The sequence below is a fragment of the Aplidium turbinatum genome, chromosome 8 (genome assembly GCF_918807975.1).
Source record: "Aplidium turbinatum chromosome 8, kaAplTurb1.1, whole genome shotgun sequence".
Lineage (NCBI taxonomy): Eukaryota > Metazoa > Chordata > Ascidiacea > Aplousobranchia > Polyclinidae > Aplidium > Aplidium turbinatum.
In genome coordinates, this window is record NC_137479.1 from 19187779 (window position 1) to 19212824 (window position 25046).

Below are 25046 nucleotides of genomic sequence, written 5' to 3' on the forward strand. Positions count from 1 at the left end.
AAACACAAGTGATATCATGTCACGCATGATTGCGTTATTGTTTTGGGAAAGTGTAATCAAGTGCCTACCGCAGTGCCGCAATGTATTAACTCAACTCACTGCCTCTAAATCTAAACTGGAAAACTGGAAAGGCAATAAAGCATAATGGCATAACTTAGGCTAGACATTAATCATCTGAAGTTTTAACTACTTGTTGTTAATTTTTTGTGGTTAGGTTCAAGAAAATGCTTCTTGTTTGCAAAGAAATTAAGTTTCTAAGTAAAAAAATGGGATACATGGCCTGATGATTTGTGAAAATGAAATAATTTTTGTCACTTGACCACTTGAAGCTTGGATTGTCAGTGTTATTGGAAATTTGGTTTGCTGGCAGAATTGCAGAGGTCAAAGAGTAAAAAAACTTAAGTTACTCATACTCAGCCATGGTATTAAAGTTAATAGAAAACATTCATTGCAAAATTAAGAAAAAATTATGGATATTTTTGGTTGTTGGTATACCTCTGTTCTTATTTCTGTTTCAAATGACTGCAGTCTCCTTTCATAATGAAAGTGCTGGTAAGTACAATAGCAGACTACCTAAGTTTTACTTTACTGAAATTGAATGAGACTGAATTCAACAAGCAGGGATTCTAACAAATAGTCATACTATAATAATATGTCAACCTTGTAGTAAAGTTTGTTCATCAATGGGACAGTTATTAAATAAATGTTTTCAATTTTATGTTAATTTTGTGAGTTTATATTAATTGCTCTTTTGTGTGCTCATTTAAAACTATTTACTACGGTACTGAACTGTATTATATAAACATGCATTTATTAATGTCTTTCAGTACACTCACCCCTTGTTCGACATATCCGATCCCATGGTTCCGGTGAACAACTATCACGTGAGATTTAATTCTTAATTTTATGATGTTTTAAATTTATTGCACCATTTTATTTTATTTTTTGCATGTATGAATCATTGGGAGCTGGTATACAAGTCCTCCCCCCCCCCCCCCCCTTGGTAACTCATGACAAAGACAGGACTCGACCAAACATATAAGGTGAAACTAATTTACCTTTGCTTTACTGTTCACACACTTCAATCCACATGTTTTGGTCAATTCCTCTTTGTCATGAGTTACGTACCAGGGGAGGGGGACTTGTATACCTGCTCCGAATCATTGTTGATGTGAATTCCTATTGTGGGTATTTGATACAAACTTTTTATGATTCAGTTTTAAAGTTGTTGTATCTGTTGGTACAGTATATATAAACAGTGTATAGTGACACCACCATTCATATATGTAATTGCATACCGTATGTGCATAAATTCAAACATCCATTTTTATGAATCTTGGAGCTGTTATGGGTTTTGGTCTGTTATGAGTTTTAGCGTTTTCAAGTCTACTTGAACCTTCAGGTATGCAAAATGCTCAGGAGCATTTTGAAGTTAACTACCTTGTTATTTATTTTTAAGCTGATGATTCACATCTCCCCAGAAATGATTCTGTTGAACATGAACCAGGTACCAGTTTATTTCTTTTTAATGTTTTGTTTAAATGCATTGTGAAGTATGAAATAGTATGCTGCTTGGAAAAGTGGTTTTCTTAATGTGACTGTGTTTCAATTGATTGAAAAGGATTATTGTAAAATTTCTGCATAACAATAAGCAAAACCCAAATCAGCTATAAAAGTAATGATACGGTAGTTGTTACAATTTTATACCTTTGTACTTTTTTCAAAGTCCTCTGTTGTAACTCCTGATCTATATGGTTACTTGTGAATCCTGCGGTGAGTCAGTGCAGTTTCATTTGCAGTGTAGTGCACAGAAATTGTTTCTGTTCTTAGTGGTTTCGTGTCTGATGCCTTCCTTCTCTAACATGGAACATAATTGAATGAACAATGTTTTTTGTAAAAAATTGTTGCAATGAGGTACGGTATGTAGTTTGCTTATTACCCACTGTTTTATTATTATTCTTTTGTCTTATCTTCAGAGAGGTTTAAAGTTGCAACTGTAAACTGGAGTCGTGTGTCTAACCCTTACATTATTTCTCTATGGATTATCGTAGCAGGATTGGTTAAGATCGGTAAGAAAAATTGTTACATTAGAAATTATTGTCAACACAAAAACCTATTTTATCATGGATTTTAAGTTAAACATACCTATCTGGCACAAGTTAAGTATCATAATAAGACATATATACAATTTGTAACTTTTTATCCTAAAATATATACGACTCCAACTCCTTGGTTTGTAACTGACCAACTTTGGACACACCAAAATCCCTCCTGGTTCATAGCCTGTTGTAAGCTTGAGCTTGAATCTGAGTGTGTAAAACTGTTTCATTGTTTTTGTAGGTTTTCACATGATCCACAAAGTTGTATCTCGAGTTCCAGAGAGCTGTGTTCTCATTTGTGTTGGTCTGGTTGTTGGTGGCATTGCTTTTTCTATCGATCGGCACCACAACATTGAACAGCTTTTGTTTAATCCGGATACTTTTTTTCTCTTTATCTTACCACCGATCGTCATGGAAGCCGGTTATTTTATGCCAAAAGAGCAATTTTTTGAAAATATTGGAACTATTCTAACTTATGCTATTGTAGGAACAATATTTAATGCCCTTGCCATTGGGCTGTCACTATATGGTGTTTTTCTTGCGAATCTGATGCCAGGTAAGGCTAAATTCTTCCAGGTACTCAGCTATTTTACAAATTTTTTTATTTGACAATAGCAAAGATGAATCCATTTTTTTATTGGGGAAAAAAGATTTGGAATTATAAGATTGAGGTTATTTCAAAAATGATTGCTTTTGCAGGTATTGGTGAACTCAATCTTTTGCATTGTTTATTGTTTGGAAGCATCATATCAGCTGTGGACCCTGTTGCTGTTATATCTGTCTTTGAAGAAATCCATGTCAACACTGTCCTTTATATTTGCGTATTTGGAGAATCTTTGTTGAATGATGGTGTTGCTGTGGTATGTGAATTTGATTGTAGGCTACTCCATGATACCAAACGCACTAGTTTGCACTCAAGCAACATGATACAGACCACATGTGTAAAATGTAGCCCATGGACGTATGAGACCCTTTTCCACTTTGTGTCGCCTTTTCTCTTTTCCCTACTAATGTTTACATAATATGTATAACTGTATATTTTTTATTTTTATCCATGTATGGTATTTCATATCTGCATGAACTTGCAGCGATTTTCCACTGAAAACTGAAAGCATGAATCAGTGTTTACTTCCAGTACATTCTGCCAGGGAGCTTTCTATTTCTTAACTGGACCTTTAGTTAAAAAGGTTTCCCACCCCGATATGGACAGAAAACACTTTGAATAATTGTAGCAAATATGAAAAGTACTTATTCCTGCCTGTGAGGGTGAACTTATTAGCTCGACGCTGTTTTACCAGAATATAAGCACTCGATTTTGCAGTTGACATTTTTATCTCAAATTACATAACCAAAACACAACCTTCTCCGCCTGAAATAAAATAAAACCAAGCAATTTTATTTACGCAGGTATTGTTCAAAATGTTCGAAAGTTACATTGAAATCCAGGATACCGGTAATATTTCTGGAACAGACATAGTTTTGGGGCTTCTTTCGTTCTTTGTGGTCGCATTTGGTGCTTTATTTATTGGAATTACATTTGGTTATATTGGGTCATTTATAACAAAGTACACCGTTAACAACAGGATCATTGAACCCACTTTTGTCTTCGTGGTTTGTTATCTGAGCTATTTAACTGCGGAAGTGTTTCATTTGTCTGGCATAATAGCGTAAGTACTGCGTTTCCAATCGCTTTTTGTTTTATATTGAAGATTTGTCTTAAATGTCTGATCAATCGTTGTACATTTCATTTGCGTTGTTAAGTTATAAACTAATCTATTGTATTGGGTGAAAGCATTAACCTGTTTTATCGTGGCCGGAGTTGTTAAAAAAAGGCCGATTTCGACTTGATACAAAACGATCAACAATAACATTTTTGTTTGCAATATTTTTTTTTAAGATATTGTTTTTTGTATTACGCTCTAAGGCTGTACCAGAAAATGAAAGTGTTTGTTGTCAGTTTTTGTGAAAGTCACCGTATGAATATCGATCGCAACTTTAGCGAATTAATTAAAAAAATGAAAAAGGACAGAATTAAAAAAATCTGGCAACACCGAAGTCGGAGTCAGGCCTGTTATAAATCGAGGAGTTGTATACTTTTACCCCGATTCCACAGCTCTGAGTTTATTCATTTTTTTTTTCTTGTTGCAGAATTGTGTTCGCTGCTTTCACAATGAGCTCTTATGTGGAACAAAACATATCCGCTAAATCTCATACGACAGTGAAGTACGGAATGAAGATGCTTGCTAACATGGCGGAGACCATCATCTTCATGCTGCTTGGCATTGCAGCGGTCAGCGACTTTTGGCAGTACTGGAATACTGGCCTTGTGTTATGGACGCTCCTGTTCATTACAGTGTACAGGTTCATCGGTAAGTTGGAAATGTTGCGTTTGTAGCCAAAACTTAACAGCTCATTTAGGAATATGTTCCATACATTAAAAAACTGCATTGACAGAAGTCGTTAAAAATATGTTTCTTCTAAAGTGAGTCATGTTTGCGTCTTTTGAAATTTTTTGATTGTTTTCATTTAGCCCTAACATTTTTTTACCTCTCTCTGCATTTCGCTTCAAAGAAGCTTGGTCTTAATCCTGAAACATCAAGGTCGACGTCTTTTTATTAACTGGTAAAATACATACTAAATATGGTACATACTAGTGATCCACGGGAGGCAGGATGCTTCGGCCATTGTTAAAATCTATCTCATATAATCAATGTTTTAACCAAACAGTTGTTGGCAGTAGTGTTGATGGGATGGTTCAGAGGGTGTTTTTGGACCCGAGATGATTTAAGAGCTGTAAGAAACCACCTCATATTTGTTGGATATGGTGTGTTTTTCTTAGAAAGTCTGAACTTTGGGGCTGAAAGTATCATTGATACTGGGCCCAAATTTTCTTCTCAACGGCCCTGATTGTTGGTACACCACTCTTAACAAGTAGTGAAGTGATAACCAGGCACTCTTAAAGACATTGCTGTTATGGATATGCTTACGGTCCTTTAAAAGGGTTCATTTAAAAGTAGATAATGTGGGTAGATTTCAAATTTGACTGTGTTTTCTAGCCACCTGGTGTAGTATTAGTTTTAAGATACTATACATTTAAGACCAATGTTACAGCCAACACATGTAATTGTGTATTCTTGCATTACTACAGTATAATGTTGGAAACGTGCCTTTAAGTTTTTACTTTCTGTGAGAACTTGCATTGTACCTTTTGTGTTTTACATTTTTGCCTTAAGTGCTTTCCATGACTTCTTAATTGGCCGATGTTCAATACGCTTTGCTGACACCGTAGTGGCATTCCAATTTCAACTCAGGTTTCAATAATAAGTTCAATTGTTTTAGTGCCGCAGCTATGTACGCGTTTACGTTGCTAGTTTATGTTGAAGTCTGAGTACTGGTTAAAATGCAAATAAAGTTATCTGTTTTAGTGTTTGTGCATGGCAGTTCATCACGAGATAGTTAGACGTCAAGGATTCCATGAAACAATGCAAATACAATTCCACAATGAAACATAGAATTACATTTATCCAAGGTTATGAACTTGACCACAACCATGCACACACACATCCGGCTCCGGGCCGGAACCACTATCACCTCCGGAGCAAGATTTGAAAAAAAGTGGCCGGAAGTGGAGATGGTTTCATCACTAGTACATACTGGTGATGATGATGAAGTTCTAGCAATAAGTGCCAAATTTATGATAAATAGCTTGGTGATGCAGCACCCGCAGATAAAATCGAATTTATTGACACGAATTAGCTTCTTGGTTGCTGACTTTTCCTTTTGTTTGAAAATTTGAGATGATGATTTAATTTGTTTGGTTTTGTCATTTTATTGTCTTTCGGTGTCGCACATTTTGTGAAGTCTATCGTTTTGTGTACTATTCTAATTTTTCCATCAATTTTTTTAACGTGCAATCGTGCATCTATGATCCACTTCATTAAATATTCATGCGATTGTGCTATTTCTTTGCAATTTCCAAAAGGGCTTTAATCAGGCTAATGTAAGCACAAATTTACCTAATCGATGAGAATCAATAATATAAACTGTTTTCTGGCACTGAAAACCTCATCCTGGCAAACTCCTTGGCGCGATTAACCGGTTTATATCGATCAGTAGGCTATATTAAATTATACTGACTTTATAATTCATTACTAATTTTAGTTCATAAATTTGAAGTTGGTTTATTGAAGTGAAAAAGGTCGTTGAGTTGCAATTGGAATGATGAGATTATAAACAATGCCATTAATTTGCGAAGACAAGTAAAAAGATAAGTAACAACATGCTAAGTTGATGTGTGTTGGATACATAAAGTACTTTCACATTAATTTTTAAACATAGTTTTGATCAGTGATCACATCGAGGGCTAAATGACAGAACGAGCTAAGTCCATTTTTGCATTTTTTGTGGTTAGATACTGGAAAGTGTTTCTCAAGCCCCGTATTTTTACTGACAGAAAGAGCTAAGTTCTAGCCTGAACAGGTTTCTCAGAACTGACTGCTCATTTTAAACTAAGTCCATAGGGCTATGCGACACAATGAGCTATTGCTACATAGCTCATTGTGCCGCTTCTGCATCTATACCATCTCTATTGACAAAATGAGCTAATGTGACATAGCTCATTCTGTCATCATCATTGCCGACTTGCCGTCACAGGTCCAAAATATAGTCACACAGTAAAAAAGAGTGGTTTGACTCCAAAAAAATATATTTTTGACTTTATGTACACAAACAAGGTTGGAAGTTGAATCTATACATGCAAAATAAGCTAGTCATTATCTACATTTCTTTTCGAATTTTAGTTTTATGAAATTTCTTAGGTTTGTTTTTGATAACTTTTAAACTTGAAGGCATTAAAAAAAAATTAGACCACTCTTTTATTAGGTCACTCTTCTATCTCACAATTTGAAAACTGGTAGAATGTATTTATTGTACTATTACTATTAGTGAGTGTGTAAAATTACAAAAAGTATTATTTGACAAGACTAAACTTTTGTGCAAAAATGTTACCAAAAAAAAATTTGGTCACACTGGTCGTTTCATCCCTCCAGCAGTTAAGACTGAACAGTCTCTTTTTGATTTCCATGACTGTGGTTCGAAAATTTTCGAGTTGAGGAAAACATTGTTAAGGTAAGTATTGTATAAGGCAACTTTATATTCAATTTGAATAGGCATATTATAAGTGAAAGCAGGTAACTTGTAGCTGATGGATACTTAGCTTGACTAGGCTAGCAGATGATCTGACGGCCTAGGCTACCATGCTAGTTGTTGTGTCAGTAGGCCTAGGTTACTGAACCTTGGCAGTAACAGTTCAGAGTTTCAATAAACTTCGGCAGTTCATACTTTTGAGAGATGCTGTATTTTCCGATTATGGTGGATTGTCAAACATAGGCCTGTAGCCTACATAGTTGAATACCGTTAGGCCAACCGTCAATTGGTGTTTATTGCAGATCAAAGATCACTGAATGCTGTCTTTGGGACTAAACAATGTGAAGTGTAAAAACTACATAGGCTACCATTCTCTACAATTAAACCTTCATTTACTGATAGTTCTAGGTTTACTTAATACTGGTAACGTTCTAGTATCGATACCCGGAACCGGTAGCCTAGGCTACAAAAATTTAAAACTACACTTCTTCAGACAAGTAGCCTACTTTTGCTATTTATGCAAAATTAGTATAAGATTTTCTTTCAAAAAACGTGTTATTGTTGTAAAGACCACGGGCCCAAAATCCAAAACGGGCTTTTACTCAAGAACACGGGTTACAGGCTTACGCTTTTCAAAGACAAGTAGGGAGAACGTGCTATTTTTGCAGAAGCGTATGCTCACCTCTGACTATTACTTACTTTTGCCAACTTAAAAACCCTTGACTACAGTGTATTATTTGGTATTTTACTGTTTCAGGTGATGGATGACAAACCGAATACCATTAAATGGAAACTGGATGAAAAGCTCATCAATGAACTTACACGCAGCGATGAGTCTTCAGAAAATGAGCCCCAAGCCAACAGACAACCTGATGACTTGTTTATCATTACTAGGAGTGACGAGACTTCTGATGATGAGTCTGAAAGCAAGAGACTTTGCACTTTTGATCTAGATGCAGGAGATGACTCATATGAAGATATTGATTACCAACCACCTGCAGACACTATGTCATCTTCATCGGAGTCGAATGATGGAGCCGATGAAGGTGATATCGGAGCTGGTACATCCGGCACTGGAGGCACACGGTGGCGCAAGTCAAATCCAGCTTTGTGGAAAAGCAATTTACGGAAGAAAATGTATAGAAGTGGTGAAAAACACATCAACACTGCAGGAAAGGAAGTGCCAAAGAGGTCACCGAAGTCTGTGGTAGGCCATAAGTGCAGAAAAGAATGTAAAAGATTTAACGAACAACAGCGAGAAAGTCTTTGTCAACACTATTGGGATTTGGAAGACTACAACAGAAAGAAGGACTTTATACTGGGAAATGCAACGACCTTTGAGCCCAAACAAAGAAGGTCAAGATCCTTGAAACGACGGAATGCATCACATGCTTACTTTTTTTCTTGTGATGGAGAAAAAGTAAGGGTGTGCAAGGAGTTCTTTTTGGCCACACTGTGTATATCCAACAATGCTGTTCTTAGTGCATTTGCTGGCCAATCTGAGCATAATACCTTTATTTCTGGAGATCTGCGAGGACATCATGAGCCAAAACACAAACTATCAGTTGAAAGACATCAGTTCATCAAAGATCACATCGAGAGCTTTCCATTGATGGAGAGTCATTATTGCCGTGCTGACACCAATAGAAAGTATTTGGAACCAGGACTCAATGTTGTGAAGATGCATGAGCTCTATAAACAAAAGTGTGAAGAACAGCAACTTATTCCTGTCAAGTGTCAAGCATACAGAAAAATCTTCTGCACTGAGTACAACATAGGATTTCACAATCCTCGTAAGGATCAGTGCCTCCAGTGTAACATCTTCGAAACAGCTAATGAAAATGAAAAGCTGGATCTGCAAACAAAATATGACGAGCACAAACAAAGAAAGGTTGATGCACAAACAAGGAAAAGACAAGATAAAGAAGAAGCTGCCAGAGATCCTTCTTTTGTGACTGCCACGTTTGACTTGCAATCTGTTCTACAGCTTCCTAGCTCTGATGTTAGTTCCATGTATTACAAGCGCAAACTGTGTGTGTATAACTTTACAATCTATGAAGCTATCTCAGGAGTTGGACACTGCTATTTGTGGACTGAGTTACATGGAAAAAGAGGGAGTTCAGAGATTGGCAGCTGCATCTATCACTACCTCTCCTCCCTGCCAGATACTGTAAAAAGAGTATCTTTCCACTCAGACTCTTGCGGTGGACAGAATAGAAACCGGTATGTTGCCAGTTTGCTTATGCACAGTGTGCAGTCATTGCCACTTGAGGAGATTACCTTTAATTTCCTCGAAACAGGCCATACACAGATGGAGTGTGACTCCATGCATGCAGCCATAGAGCATTCCAAAAAGAATGTCAGTGTATATACTTTAGGAGAATGGTGTAACGTTATTCGTCTTGCTCGTCGTCACAAGCCATACTTTATCCACCAGCTGAATTTCTCCAGTTTTTATGATTTGGAAAAACTGAAAAACCAGGTTATGACTAACCGAAACACAGATACTGCTGGTGAAAAAGTCAACTGGATGAAAATCCACAGCCTCAGATTTCCCAAGATCAGCCATTTTCCTTTCTGTATTCGTATGACCCAATGGGGAAATACCATAAAGTTATCACTAAAGTGGTGCGGGGACAGAGAGCCAAACGTGCAACTCTAGAACAGCTGTATACAAAACAGATGGCAATCTCAGCAGCCAAGAAGAAAGATTTAGTGCATCTTTGTGAAACTGGAGCCATACCTGTTGAAGTCCAACACTGGTACATGAATTTACCTGCTGAAAAACAGTAGAACCGAGAGTACAATTCTACTAATTTAGACTTTTACTGAAGGTGACAATTTTGACAATCTGCCTGGCATTAACTGTCTTTGTAAATAAATGTGACACATTCAATTTGTTTCGTTCTAATCGTATTAAGTTCAATTGCAATGTCGTTTTGTATGAAATTGAATAACACTTAGTTCCAAAAAAAAAAGAAAAATAAATTGATAGAATGAGCCAAGTCATTTGAAGAGTTCGCATTCATTGCTTATACCATGAAACGCAAAGAAATTTTTAGAAAAGAAGCGTCTCATCAGTATACATTCATCACAGCATGAACAGATTTCTACACTGATCGTAAGAATTTAAAAATTTAAAATTTAAATTTTAAAATTTTAAAATGCCATTTTCTCAAAACTACTTTTGGGTGACTTGGCTCGTTCTGTCATTTAACCCTCGAATGGTGCTCTTCACTGCAACTTATTGCTGGCGTGATTACTGATTAGTAGTAGCTCGTGTCTTGAACACTTTATATTTGTCAGGTAAACACTCGATTGTCCTATTGTTTTATTTGTATAGTATGTGAACAAACACTTCAAACTACTAAGACGTTGCATTGACATCATGCCCATACACACACAGAGGACATTTTGTTATCGCCCAGGCTCTTTCTGTATTTCATGTCATGCTGTTATTTGTCGTTAGGCCCCTGTTTTGTACGGAATGGCCCGTTTCGGTGAGTCCGATCCCTTAACGGGGGATTTTTCCAATTTTTTTTTAAATTATTGGGTACCGTAGCCTAATTATCATTGCCGTTTTAGGGTTAGGGGTTAGAGGTTAGGAACTCACCGAATCGGACTCACCGAATAGTAGCAGACCCGTTTTGTAGGTCTACGTTTACGTAGCAAAATTATTAAGCTGAACTGTTTGCATATTTTAATTAATCCATTTCTAATTAAGCTCATCTGTTGTATGTTGCAAAGCAATTGAAGTTCACTTTATTCAACAAAACTCCAACGAGCAGTTCTCGGCTGGCATAAATAAAACCAGTTTTGCTAACTGGGTTCGAAGTTATATAATACAATCTAAAATGTAGATTTGACTTGAATGCTGCAATGCTTATTGTAACTGCGACGCTTGCAAATATGGTATGCTGGTTTGACATAACTTATTATTGAAAAGAGTGCTAGGTAATTGAAATTTTTTCCAAAACTTATAGTGTGTTTACATTTTCTAAAAAGCACGACAATTATTAAATGTATAATACATTAAGTAATTACTTCAGTTTAAACCAAAGGCATGTAAATGCTCATGATATCGTCTTTTTACTTGATATCTGTACATATGTCATTCACAACACTTTACTGGTATTGCTGGCTTAATAAGATTTTAATTTTAGAAACCCACATTATCTGGAATATTTATGTATGTGTTGGTTTAAATGTGACAAATTTAATGTCTTTTCTCTCGATTTACTCACCTAAACCTCAGGGATAAAAAATTGACTTTTTTTAATGTCAAACAAATCATTCACTTTTACATTGATTCAACGTTTGCAGACGTCGAATCAATGTAAAAAACGAATGAGTTGCTGTTTGGGTCGGTTTGTTGTGGACGATACCTGACTGTGATTGACTTTTTGTGTTTGTTCTCTTGATTGATCGTTTCGTGCAACTAGCAACGACCTTGAACTTTATCGCTGATGGTAAATGTTGCCAATTTTACATCGTTTTAACGTTTAACACGAGAATTGAATGGAGTTGTTTTTACTTGTCAAGAACTTGCAAAACATTGTTTACAGGCAAATTTCCAGATTAGGTACTTAAAACGCTAAAAAAGCAATAAAAATTAGAGTACAGATAGTTGTTGCATGAAAGAGCTGTATTGTATTAAAAGTGTGTTGGCTGGTTGCCATTTTTGCAGCATTTGTGATTAACCATTTACACATTTAATGTTAATTTAGCATAAAGTGTCTAAGCCAACTAAACAGTTTTAAAAACGTTTCTTTTCATGAAGATAGTTGCTATTTTGCAAGAATAGATCGTCAGCAAATAAGACTCACAAAGTCACCTTTTTATTTTCCAGGTGTTTACACTCTCACCGCATTGGTAAATTACATTCGATTGGACAAAATTAACAAAGTCGATCAGTTCGTCATGGCGTATGGAGGACTGCGTGGAGCCATCGCTTTTTCGCTTGTATCTCTCACTTCTGCCGAGCATGTTCCAGCGATTAAGTCAATGATATGTGCTTGCATTGTGGCTATTCTGTTCACTTCATTTATTCAGGTACGTGTTCACTATCATCTGCACTTCAAGTTTTGTCAAGGCTGTCGGTTGTGGAATGTTTCAACTGATCGTAGTGCACAATTGGCCTTAAAACGGGTATATTGTTCAGTGAAGTAACAGTGTTGCCCTTCGAGTGCACGTTCTTCTTTCGCATGTGATGGAACTAATTAAACTACAGGCTGGGTGGTGGCAAGCTAGGTCACTGTAGCCTCGTTAAGTACTACTGTACCACGCGTACCATTCCTTGCAGTACATTCAAGGGTAACAGCAATACGTTCCACCATGTCGAATTCACACGTCGCTGAGAAACCCAAACCTTGTCTGTGCATTTTAGTGACACCTAGTTTAATTAAACAGTGTCGTGAAATTTGATTAACTTACACAGTTACTTAAAAATCCTTTTTATGCGATCCAATAAAGTTCTGGAAACTTCTCTATTTTACTTAGTATTTGTCATCCCGTGGCAGGCGACCTTGGTCAAGACGCGACATACTAAACTATAGGTCACAATCTATAATCATAACATGCTAGCTTGGAACTCACGGAATACCATATTGCAGTGAATCACAAATTCGTCTACTTTATAAGTTACGTAAGCAATGCACCAGCTGTTGCAGTGTGTTAATCGCGAACACGGTAAGAAATTATAAACCACCTTTGCTCAAACCGAGATTTCGCTTCTTGAGTCTCGCAAAAGCAACCACTGCTGTTGGTGCGAAGATACTATATTTCCATATCGCACAGTTTTCTGGTCTATAACGCCAATATCTACGTTAAGACTCGTAAAAGAACCACCAAACTTTTCCTGCTTTGTCGGGCTTGGCAGGTTGGAGACAGCATAAACCTTGCAGCGTTATTTGTTATAGATTTTTTCAATTGCAACGATTTAATTGCATAGATTTTTTCAACATGTCAATACCAGCATATTTGTTGATAATATAATAATAATGCTTGTGTTTATATAGCGCTGTATCCATCGCAGAATGCGTTGCTCCTCATCGCTTTACAAAGCAGACAGTGTCAATGCAGCCGTATAGAGGCGCAAGTGAGTACATAATTACCTGAATCTATTCCATTGCTCAGTGCCGAGTAGGAATTAGATTCAGTATATACCATTTTTAAAAAGTCTTCGGTATGACCCGACAGGGTATCGAACCCATGCTTTCCGATTCATAGGCAGACGCACTAACCACTAAGCCGCCACCGAGCCGGTAAGATATCCAGTAAGTGTTAGCATTTTATCTACGTTTGTACATTCACGACTGTCAGAATGCAAAACCGTAAAAGTACACTTTCAGACAACTCGAAAGTTGACACGTTTGTTGACTGTGATCCCTACGATTGTTGCGTAAAGATTTATTTGTCAAAGCCTTTGCTTCAAGCCACAACTCTGACATTTGAAAACGGCACCTTTTTCGTACCACAGACCGCATAACCGTCTCACAGCATTAGCTTTTTCAATGCAGGTACAGTTTGTTTTCTGCTTGCCATCTCTTCCAAGCTGCTTTATTTTATGTTGCTAAGCACAGAATTAGTTACCTGGAGAGACCAGCACGTAGAGTAGGGTCATATCATCGCATGAAATGTCATTTAAGAGTCATCGCATGCATCCAAAGCCTCACTTACCCCACCCAGCTGCTAAAAACCTTTTTCAAACTGATTACAGTAATGAATAGGGCAACCATTTCTTTTTTGACCTAAAAACTTGAAATTTTGACTTTATAATTTACAAATTTTGACCTTATTTTTACAAATAACTTTATGCGTTTGCAGCCCAAATGCGAAATACAAAGCATATTAGAAATCAAACAGTTAGGTAAGGATATCTTTTTTTCTAATGAAATAAAAGAAAAATGTGGAAGACTCAACTCAGGTAATGAAAGTTACTCGAAAAACTGCAAAAGATAAATATGGAGTGTTTATATCCCGAAATTACTGAGAGGGTTCTGCAGTATTATGCTTCTATAGCTAAAGACAAATTTGAGAACATCAGGAAGCTAAAACTCAATGCTACAAGTACATTATAATGGTTTGAGCATTTACCTAACCAAGAACAAAGACCTGTCTTCCACGCCTAGTCTACTTAATCAATCGTTATTGTGGGCGAAACAAGATTATTACCTCAGAAATTGCAACAAATAGATTATTACGTCAGAATAGCAACAAAAAATCAGTATCTGTGTAGCTTTAATAAAACATCAATAGAGAGAAGAAAAACTACATTAAAAGAAAATTTTGACCTAACCATGAAATTTGACTTTTAACTTCTCTTCGTGTCAGCCTGAAATTTAGTTTATGGGCGTTCTATAAACTTTGAACAAGGCAGAAAAAGTTTGACTTTATTGACATTTGGTTGCCCTAGTAATGAATAATAAAGCATACACTGATATCTTGCAACCCGCAATAGTGTCCCAGCTTCTCTGTATTACGAAGAATTATAAGTTATCCGAAGGTCCATGTGTGTATCTTTGAAGTACCGTACAACAAAATCATTGAATTGCGTACCCCCTACAGTTTTCGGTCTCGTTTGTAGGTGCACACTGCACAGGTTTCGTAACTCTCACCTGTTAAAAGGTAAAATTGTACTAAATGTTACGTCAGAGGCAGAGCATTGTAAGATCTTCTAACCCGATTCCCCCCCCCCCAAAAAAAACAAAAAACAACGTGGCATATGTTCGCACACAATGATTTCGGATCATGTCCTTCAGCCTTGCGATTTGTGGAACACTGTTTTTATGTTTGGTATGTCATTAATCTTTTTATTTAGTCATTTCGTTAGTCACGGGAATGTTGCCTCGCGAACTTGTGTCAATATTTGCAGCTCGTGTCTCAGGCCGGCATCCGTCTGTGTCCGTCAAAAGACATTGAATCAATGTAAAAGGGACTGATTTGCTTGCTTAATAGTAATTCAATGCACTTTGTTCTGCAGGGTTCAACTATTCGGCCAATTGTGGAGCTCCTCAAAGTGAAAACTGCCAACGAACATAAACTGACAATGTTTGAAGACATCAATTTACGAGTATGATTAATCTTGCCATTAATGTGCAATAAAATTTGGCATAAAACGATTAAAAACGACAAGGCAAAAACTTTCCTCTACCAAGCAGAAAAGCACACTGGAGTGCAGTGGAATTTGATGAGGGGCACCAGGGATGTTTGGAAAAACTATGTTAATGATGTCCGGGTACCCCCGAATGGATAATTATAATGAAAACCATGTTGAAAAACCTCGTATTCAAAATATTGGAATCGTGATTTTTGATCAATTTCTACAACTCATGCTTAGTTTACTTACAACACAAAACTATAACATAGTTTGCTGGTGTTATCTAATCAATTCGAAATGTGAATCGTTCCAAATTAATAAATAGGAATACTGAAAGATGCTGAGGCCAATACAACATTATTTGTGACTTTCTACGTCTTCTGGTAGTCTACCAGCTTACGCTGAAAAGAAGAAACGTAGAATCACCGAATAGATCTTCCCTTTACTCCACGAATATACCAATTATTATTAGCATAATCCATCCTTTATGCATCGATCGAACACCGGCAAGCGAATGCAAAACTGGCGGATTTTGCTAACTGAGATCCCATGCTCTTTGTATTTTCAGTTGATCGATCACATGATGACTGGGATTGAAGATGTTACAGGTCATCATGGCCACCATTACTGGATGCAACGGTAAGTCGCTATAACGAAAGGTTGTGATGAATAACGTAAAATTGGCTGTTTTTACGTTGGCTTTTTTTACTTTCATTGGTCCACAGAATTAATCAGTGTGAAAAAGGTTCAGTTTTGCAAGCTGGGTCGTAACCAGAATACGACGGAGTCTTGGTTTTGTTTGGTTAACAGCGACCTGACAATGATGAGTGATGTCAAAGGCGTTAGTTAGCCTGTAACTTGAGTTTCTGTCTTAAATTGATCATAAAGCTGGAAAAATCCACTAACGATACAATTTACAAGAACTGAGAAACGTTTTCGAATAAACTTCGTTCGAGCAAAGAGAATGTTGTAAAATCTCGTAAAACTTTTTATGGCACTTGTCACTTTGAGATCTACGAACGTGATTGAAGCCTCAGTACCCCATCCAGAATGCAAACGTCTCTTTTTACATCGATTCAACCTCCGCAGACGTTGGGTCAATGTAAAATAAAAAGACGGATGTGCGGGCTGCTGGCTGGAATCACGGTAACTGACAGGACTACTTGACCTTTCGTGTTCCTGATGTGATGTCACATTTTCCGTTTGCGATGTTCGATTGAAGCAATCCCTAACACACTTCAAGTTGCTATGCTGAAAGCTTGGTCGTTATATCTTGGCAGCATTCCATTTAGGTCGCAAACACGTCATCGCGTGTGTGTGGATTGATAAACAGTGAAGGAACGTTGCTGGTGCAAATCTGTTGCGGATGTGACCTCATTGGCTTTATCAGTTCAACCACAGACCAACTAGAAAAAGTTGTCAATTTTGCATTGTTTCAGTGTTACAAGACCAGAGTGCGCCTATATCCGACTTCGTGTTTAATCCGTTTTGCGTATAATCTTACCGGAACACTAATTTATTCAAGATTAGATAGAAACTGTTGAAAGTATAAATATTGTAAGTAAGTTTTACAACTACACACAGTAATTTTTCACGGGTGTGTTATTTTAAGTTGAAATAGAAATCTACTGAAAAAATCCCTCAGCCAGCAAAATCCGCTGACGTTGGATCAATGCAAAAAACGGTGAATGTTACTCTCTGGAAACTTTAGTCAAGTGTGTGATTAAGAACCTTCGCCAGACTGCAGATACCCAAACGTGGTTTAATCAATGTAAAAAAAGGTTGATTTGCTGTTTGGGCAGTGTACGATTTGCCACAGAGTCCAATCGCCAATCTCGAAGAACTCGTAAAGATGTAACTTTTGTTTCATCCTTTCCAGGTTGCACGATTTCAACTCGAAGTACTTCAGCAAATGGTTCGTGAGAGAACCTCACAAGTCTCGCAACTTGGAAATATTCGAAACATTTCATCGAATCAACAAGCGTGACGCCGAGGAATTAGTTCAAGATTTCGAAAGAGGTGATTTTAGAATGATAAATTTTGTTTGTCAAAACGTGCGTTACAGCGGTAACAATTGAAAAGACTTTTGTGACAATTACCCGTGGTGTAAGCAGAAATTTTCCGCTACGTTGGATTCAAATTTCAGGTTATCATATGACCACAATGGACAGTGGTCTGTAGATTATTTTGATTCATCTTTTGCTGTGCGAACGTCGCTTTTTCTCACCTTCACAGTTCCTAGAACAACAACCGTTTGGGTTATTGCATGAGAACCTTGTTTCAATTCATTCATGTGTTTTATTTAAGTCCGTGTTGGACTTCAATATCCCTTATTCAAACTATCGAATTTACGCTTTGTTCACTCTGCAGTCTTTGTTGTGATGCCAGCTCAGTAATTGACAGGTTCTACCCACTTCTCGTTTTTGTAAGTCAAAGTACTTTTTGATGATTACTTTGTTGTTAATATAAACGTTGCTTGTCATTGATTCAACGAAAATGAGCAACCCGTCTTCAATTCCAGGAAGCAGCAGTGGCAACTTAAAACAAACAGCTACAATCACCAACTTGCTGATACCACTCGAAATACGGAAGTCGTATTCTCAAGCTTCCTTCAATCATATTATGTAAGGAAATCACTAGGCTGCCATGTCTCCATGGATTAGAATTTACTGAAAACATTCCTATTTTACATTTTTGAGGTACATTTCAGTCAACAGAAGTTCACATATTTCAGCGACGTTAAAATGATGTACAGATGCTATTGAAACAATCAATCAATTAGTTTGTCTTTACCTTCACTTCATCAGATGAACGTTGCAACTTGTGCTAAAAACGATATGCCGTTTACTTGAAATCTGCAGTTTACTGAAAGCTACAATCAAAAGTGACTGCATCAAAAGATCGGTGACTAGATACTAGTTGAGGTATGGATGAACCTTAAACCACCCCAGCCTGCAAAGGTCGCGTGTTTTACATCGCTTTAACGTGTGGCGATGTTGAAACGATGTAAAAAAGGCAACTGGCTATCTGAGACATCAGTAACCTTGGTTTAGGTTGAACTTGGGCTAAGCCATAAGTTGGTTAAACCCAAGGTCAACACCTTGGGTTTAACCAACACGATTTACACCAACTGACCTTGGTCGTGATTTGTGTCATAGAATCGTAAACTGTAACTGTTTCAGGCGCGAGCACTCTGCGCCGGAAGCGTGCATCGACATGAATGCAATTAACTTGAAGCAGAAAGAATCCATGAAATCTACACAGGCGGCGGATGTTCATCACTTACTGCAGCAGCACATGTATAAGCCAAGAACGCGAGTATGCTTTTTAATTATTGCTAACCTCGTTTTTAGATACATTTAGCACCTATTTTTGTTGTTAACTTGACACAAAAAAGTAAAAACGCAAATTCTTTAGTTGGGGCTATTTTGCTCACAAAATTCATTTTAATTAGGTAGATACTTTAACGTAGGACAATTTTCCGCGCGAACCAGCTACCCCCATTACGTCGCGGCGCACCGATGAAAAAAAGGTAGCACAATTTTCCGTAGGAACCTATCTGAATGCAGTCAGTGAGTAAGCAACGTTGCTGACGGCGATACGTTCGCGTAATTTACTTGATATCAAAAATCTTACGAGAGGTGACGGAAGAACGCTTACAATATTACGTGCTGCGTCACATGACGGCAATCAGCTGATTGGCAAGAGACATTGCCCCATGTTAAAGTACCTACCCATTGTTTAGTACGATAAATGGTATTAATACCACAAAAGAGTGCTCAGTGCCAAGCGCAATGCTAAGCAGAGCTAAGTCAAGTAGATTGAATCACTATCATCAAAGCAACCTTTACAGCTTGTTTCACCTTTTGCGGATCGTCAGAAGGTGCTTGACGATCTCGCAAAGGCTGAAACAGGCTGTAAAGGTTACTTTGATAATAGTGATTCAATTTACCCATTGTTTATGCAGAAGTTACAGAAATAGCCGAATAGCCTATATGTGGCAATGTTCCATTGGTCAAAAGTCGGTTGGCGTTGACGTTATATAAAGCATCTTTTGTTACTTGAGTAATTAAATGTGTTTCTCGGCAGTCGAGTGTAACAACTAATTCATGCCACATAGTTCTCAACCGCTGCTTTTGTCAGCCAATTGAATCCTTACCTTTGTGAAAACTGAAAAGAAAACAACTAAACTAACGATCGCCAAGGATATGCACTGTTGAGAAGGACCCTTCTTCCTGGCGTCAGCACGATATTGATGAGCCCAGTCTCATGGGCGAAACTCGGGTCTATTGCTGTCAATTCTTGCTACACTCCACTGCCGAGAAACACATGTTTTTAGAAAAGTCTTGATGGTTAATTGTGGAGTCTACACCGGTATGGTTAGCGAAACACAATGCTCGCTGTTCTATAATGAGTAGTCAGGTACTGCTGACGCCAGGAAGATCGCTTCTTCTCAACTGAGTCATTACTTGTTGAATAAACACATTCTAGTGTAGTTGCAACAGAACCATGTGTTAGAACCATTCGCTATCCCGGCGGCGAAAAATTTTTTCCCACGAGATTTCTGTCTCATTTACATATTTTGGTAAAAGTTTGTATTAAAACCGTGTGAATGCAACATTTTCTCGTTGGCGCGGTTGGTTCAGTGGTTTCATCCTCTGCCTACTGATCGGGAGAACGGGGGTTCGACGCTCGTCGTAGTCAAACTTTTTTTTTCTTTAAATTAATTTTTGCGGTGCACAAGAGCTTTTCAAAAAAGTAGGGTTAGGGAAAGCTTATATTTTATTATCATTGCACAATTTCATTGGCAAATAGTTATTTTGCAATCTGAATCAACCAATCTCTCAAAACACTTTCGGAAAATCTTACTTTTAGAGTGATTAGAATCAATGAGACAAAAATCTCGTGGGAAAAAAAATTTCGCATCCCGGCGGGCAAAAATAGGTTTTTTTTATGTTGATTTAACGTCTGTAGAACTAGTATAAGCAGGACCGACTTTGCTCGCTTGGATAGCAACATATGCCGATATGCGTTTACTCAGCAAGAAGATTTTCATTATCTAACAAAACTCAATTGTGTTAACAACAATGCCAGGAAAGCACGAGACATCCGCGTGGCAATATTGATGACGACACTGACCGGAAGAAACAAGAACAAGAGATTTTGTTTCGTCACAAAATCACAATGCAACGACAGCGAAAGCATTTCAAACACAAACATGGCAAGCACAAGGTGATCGTGATTGTCTTTTATGTTAAATCGATGTAAAATTGTAGAATTCAATGAAACGTTTCCTTTAAGTGTTATGTGTCGACGTACTTCGAATACAGGTTAACTTCATGCTAACTCATCAACAAGGGCTGACCCACCCAGAAAAAAATGTTTCTTTACATGTCAATTTTGACTGAAATCTGCACAGATGTCGGCTTAGCAAGTGTTCTTTCTCAAACACAGCTTTTCGCTCTAAAACCGTAGAAAAATTGTGAAATGAAAATCGTTTGTTGCATTTGCAGAGTCGAACTTCATCGAAATCTCCTTTGGCCTTTACTTCCTCCAAGAAGCATTTGAAACCAAGTTCATCAGGTATTATGTCATAGGTTGTGATTTCAACGTTAAGTTTAGGACAGCAACATATTTTATTAAAAATTGTATTGAGCATTTTCGTTGTTCATGTTTGCTACTACATCCGCAAAAACATCAACTCACTTTTTCGGTTTCGCACTTCATTCTGTATCATTTTGCCTTAAGTTTTCAACAAAACAAACTGGCATTTTGACTTTATCAAATCGGTTTTCTGATTGATGTTTTTCGAATAGCGTTTAATGGTGGTGTGTGGGTTGTACGCTTCAATGTAGAAGAAAAACAACTGAAGCAGTTTCACCAAGTCACTCTGCTTAGCTTTAGACAATTTAACTTTTCACTTCTTATCTGCTTTGGTTAGTGGTAGGTTTCCTACATAGTGGCGTAAAAACAACATGTTGTTATCGACAAACGATGGAAAATACAGCTTGTGCAAAAAAGCAGCCGAAAACAATATTTAAAACCCGTTCAATACTAAATCCTTGTTAGCTTGGCCCAGCTAGCAAAATTTGCCATTTTTATATCGGCAAGAACGGGAACTTTTGCCAGCTGGGTTATCCTGCACTGGACTGATAAAAAAGACTGTCGCTACATGTCTAGAAAAAGCGCTCCTGACTGGAAAGAAGAAAAGTAAGAACGGAGTTGTTACTGAAATATGACTTGTTTGATTTTTTTTCTGATGAAATAAAATTGATTTCAAGGAGCGGTGCTTGCGGATCAATATTACGTTACTTTTGCATCATAATAACTTGATTTGATATCAAGCATTATTTGTTGAATCAAAGCATTTATGTTTTAGGCTAGAAATTAATGTTTCTTTTTTTGGAAAAACCTCTTTAACTTGAACAGCATCATAAACATGATGCTGAATTGGACGAACAATTGCGGTGTTTAACAGCTTGCATTCGCCTTGCTACTTGTTGGTGGAGTTTGTCTATAACAGGGGTTTTCAAATTTCACCTTTCCGTGGGCACACTGACTGCATAAACATGGTGACGTCACCCTTTTTTAAAGATTTTTTAGCAGTGTTGCGACCCTCTAGAAATTTAACCGTGGCTTCCAGTTTGAAAATCCCTGCTCTACAAGGTGTTGTTGCTTGTTCAGCTTTACCATATTTATCGTTAGTTAAATTTGTTTCTACTACAGCAGTTAGCACGAGGAGCGAACGAGCCCGTTTACTTTCTGGTAAGAAAATCATTCATCTCAAAGACAAGTTTGTGGTTTTTCAATCACGGTTTTGAGCTGAGGAACATTGTTTGGGTTGTGCATGACCAAAACGAACTGTTCTATTCACTGAGAAATGACTGCACAATGCACATGCTTACCACCATTGCACTTTTAACTTTTCCAAATGGTTACACTATTTTTTAAAGAAAAGTATAGTATTTTGTAAAATTCAAAGTGATGAACAAACCACCAATTTGCGCACATACGCTCAAATTAGTCAATGTGAATGTACTGTGGTAAACCAATACCTTCTGGGTAAACGGCAACGCAACACCTCATTATAGCATGTCTTGCATGGCTTATGAATTGCTGATCTATAATTCATTGCTCATTGTTTGTTTATTCAGTTGATTTGGCATGTGCGTAGCTGCTCTTTGCGATACGATGTTGCAGTCACAAATAATTTTCTGCTCGTTTCGAAGACGCTGTGCAAAAATCATTCCCTTATTAACGTGCTATTACTTCATCCGCAACCTTCCAAAAGATGGATTTAGTGGATCACACGCTCTGTTAACAGGAAAATTCGTATTTCAACAAATATAACTTGACGTTATGACCACAGGCTCCCTTCTGTGATCACTGCTGTGTTCGAGTGGAGCGGATATCACGTGACTTGTGTCATTGATCGGGACACATTTATGAAACTAAATTGTCGTCAGGGACAACAATAGCGACAGATTGTTTTAAATTCCCGGCAACTTTTGCAGTTCTGTGTCGGTAAAACGTGCTATGGCGTGGAATTGTACATTTCAATGCCTGCAGACTCCTGCTAATCCAAACTTGAAGGAATTCACAAACTTTGCTGAGGAGCAACTGGCCTTCCCTTGCACATACCTCACACGTGTTTAGTGCATGAAGTTAATTTTTTTGCATGAAATTCAGCAGTTGTATGACTAGTTTGCCTAAAAATGTTTGTAACTTGAAAACAGGGCTGCAATGAATTGCTCATACTTGACCTTTCGGAAAGTCAACATACAAGATAACGTCATGCTATTTGTATCCATTGGAGCGCAAGACAAGTTGTATGCTTTGTACTTACACAAAATGTCAGTACTGCTGCACAAAAGATGCTTTCTGCACCATTAGTCCTTATCTGTTGCACTGTATAACATTTACCCACCGACTCCAAAATTAAAGAAAATACTTTACCTCGCTTGTGAATATTTTTTCTCGTTTGAAGACGCAGTGCTGCAACTAACGTACCTATTGCTGCCTAGCATTTGTTCAGGAAGAATTCCTGAGTAACTTAAACTGATTGCTATGCCTATTCGACGTGGTATGGATTTATGACGTGTGTGCTCCGGTGGTAGCTAGATGCTCAATTACGAGGAACAGAAATAGTGTTATACAATGTCATAGCCACAACATTTGCTTGCGTTGGAAGTTGATTACCACAAAGCTTGATGTGTACAAGACGGAGGGCTTTCATTGGTTAATTTAATCTTTTCGATTGGAGATTTTTTCATTATCAGATCCTCCATTGGGTTATAATGCGATGTTTTGACGCCATGCGAAATTATTAATTGGAGTCATAATCAAAATTTACCGAAGTCGTAGGGCATCAGCACTTTGAGTTTTTAAGCATTTCAAATTGCTAACGAATTTAACAATCTTTCTGGCAATCGACCTGAGTGTTTTGTCCATTTCGATCGCCGGCAATGACGAGGTACTAGGACTAGGTGCTAGTGTTAATTTGGCTGCCAGTCTGCGTTTCTGTAAAAGCAGTTGGTTTGAATCTTCCATTATTTTGTAGTCTGAAATGTGTTGTATAATTCAATTCTAAACTGAATTTGTAATTAGAATTATGAAATAATTCGACTTTTCAATTTCAAGCATGCAATTTTAGTTCGTAGCTTTTTGTATGTTTAGAATCCGTGCGTAAACGTCAACTTCGAAGGTTTAGCTGTGCAAATTAACAGAGGCATAGTTTTTAGCTCTCACACAGGCAACCTAGAGCCAACTTAACATCACTGAAAATTATCAACTCGACTGTGTATTTTTATGACTAAAATCGTTTCACATTTGTGATTGTAGGATTGAATTTACTCTCTAACTAATACATGCTTTCCTTAATTTTCTAGCAACATCATTCACAGTAGACCCAGCCAAGGACACGAGTGCGTCAGCAACAAAAGTAAGCGAAGACGTTGGAATTATCTTCACAGCGCCCTCCAAGGAAGGTAAGAAGGGATATTTATATTGTGTTATTTTTTTTAAACTAAATATCACAAAATAGAAATTTGAAACACTACAAAACGGTATATTGTGTTATTGATTTACAAAATACTGCACCAAGGCCTACTAGAACACGGCCGGATATCTTGTGATGTGAATGTACCATGGTTGATCTTCCGAACGAAAGTTGTCGTTATCAATATTTTTATCATGATAGGTGGCCTGAGGTCACAGCTCAGTGATATTTATAAACAAGTTTCTACTCTTAAAGTTAGGTTAACAATCGAAACGTTGTTGCATATACATTTGCGGGCACGCATGATAGCCTGGGCTCATTTTGGATTTTTTGGTTCTAAACCTATAAAGCTTCGTACATCCTTTCATTGTTTCCTTATCCGTCATTGACTACCTTCATTGTCATGTTTGTGAAGCTGCCATAAGTCTAAATTTTACGTGAGTTGTTCAGTCGATATAGTGTCGTAAAGTTTTAATGAGGCAATAAGCAGACAGAATCTCTAACCATTCTCATCCTATATCTGCTTGATATCAATGAATTTCTTACCGATTTTGTAGCGTACTAAAAGCATAATGAGTAAATTTTATGACCCCCTCTTTGTTGGGGTTTTTCGTTGATGCTCGTCTACAAGGCATGATAGGTCGGTTTATCCCTAACCAGCAAATCAGTTCATTTTTACAGTGATTTAACGTCGGTAAACGTGGAA

At 37.4% G+C, this 25046-nt stretch overlaps 1 protein-coding gene across 4 annotated transcripts in view; it reads left to right on the forward strand.

Moving 5' to 3' along the window:
• The first annotated feature begins 226 nt into the window (after positions 1–226).
• The window catches only part of LOC145775154 (sodium/hydrogen exchanger 3-like), a 28322-nt gene continuing 3502 nt past the window's right edge, over positions 227–25046 (forward strand). Inside the window, exons 1-18 of one of the 4 annotated variants that reach the window (XM_082586384.1) lie at positions 227–552; positions 828–884; positions 1460–1507; positions 1977–2069; positions 2341–2655; positions 2799–2959; positions 3507–3766; positions 4248–4468; positions 12094–12296; positions 15226–15315; positions 15911–15981; positions 17222–17361; positions 17864–17966; positions 18525–18660; positions 20437–20574; positions 20856–20925; positions 21523–21552; positions 24231–24329. In XM_082586384.1, the coding sequence (XP_082442510.1) occupies positions 420–552; positions 828–884; positions 1460–1507; positions 1977–2069; positions 2341–2655; positions 2799–2959; positions 3507–3766; positions 4248–4468; positions 12094–12296; positions 15226–15315; positions 15911–15981; positions 17222–17361; positions 17864–17966; positions 18525–18660; positions 20437–20574; positions 20856–20925; positions 21523–21552; positions 24231–24329 (2368 nt within the window). In that variant the 5' untranslated portion in view covers positions 227–419. The other 3 variants (XM_082586383.1, XM_082586386.1, XM_082586387.1) reach the window with 3 other exon arrangements.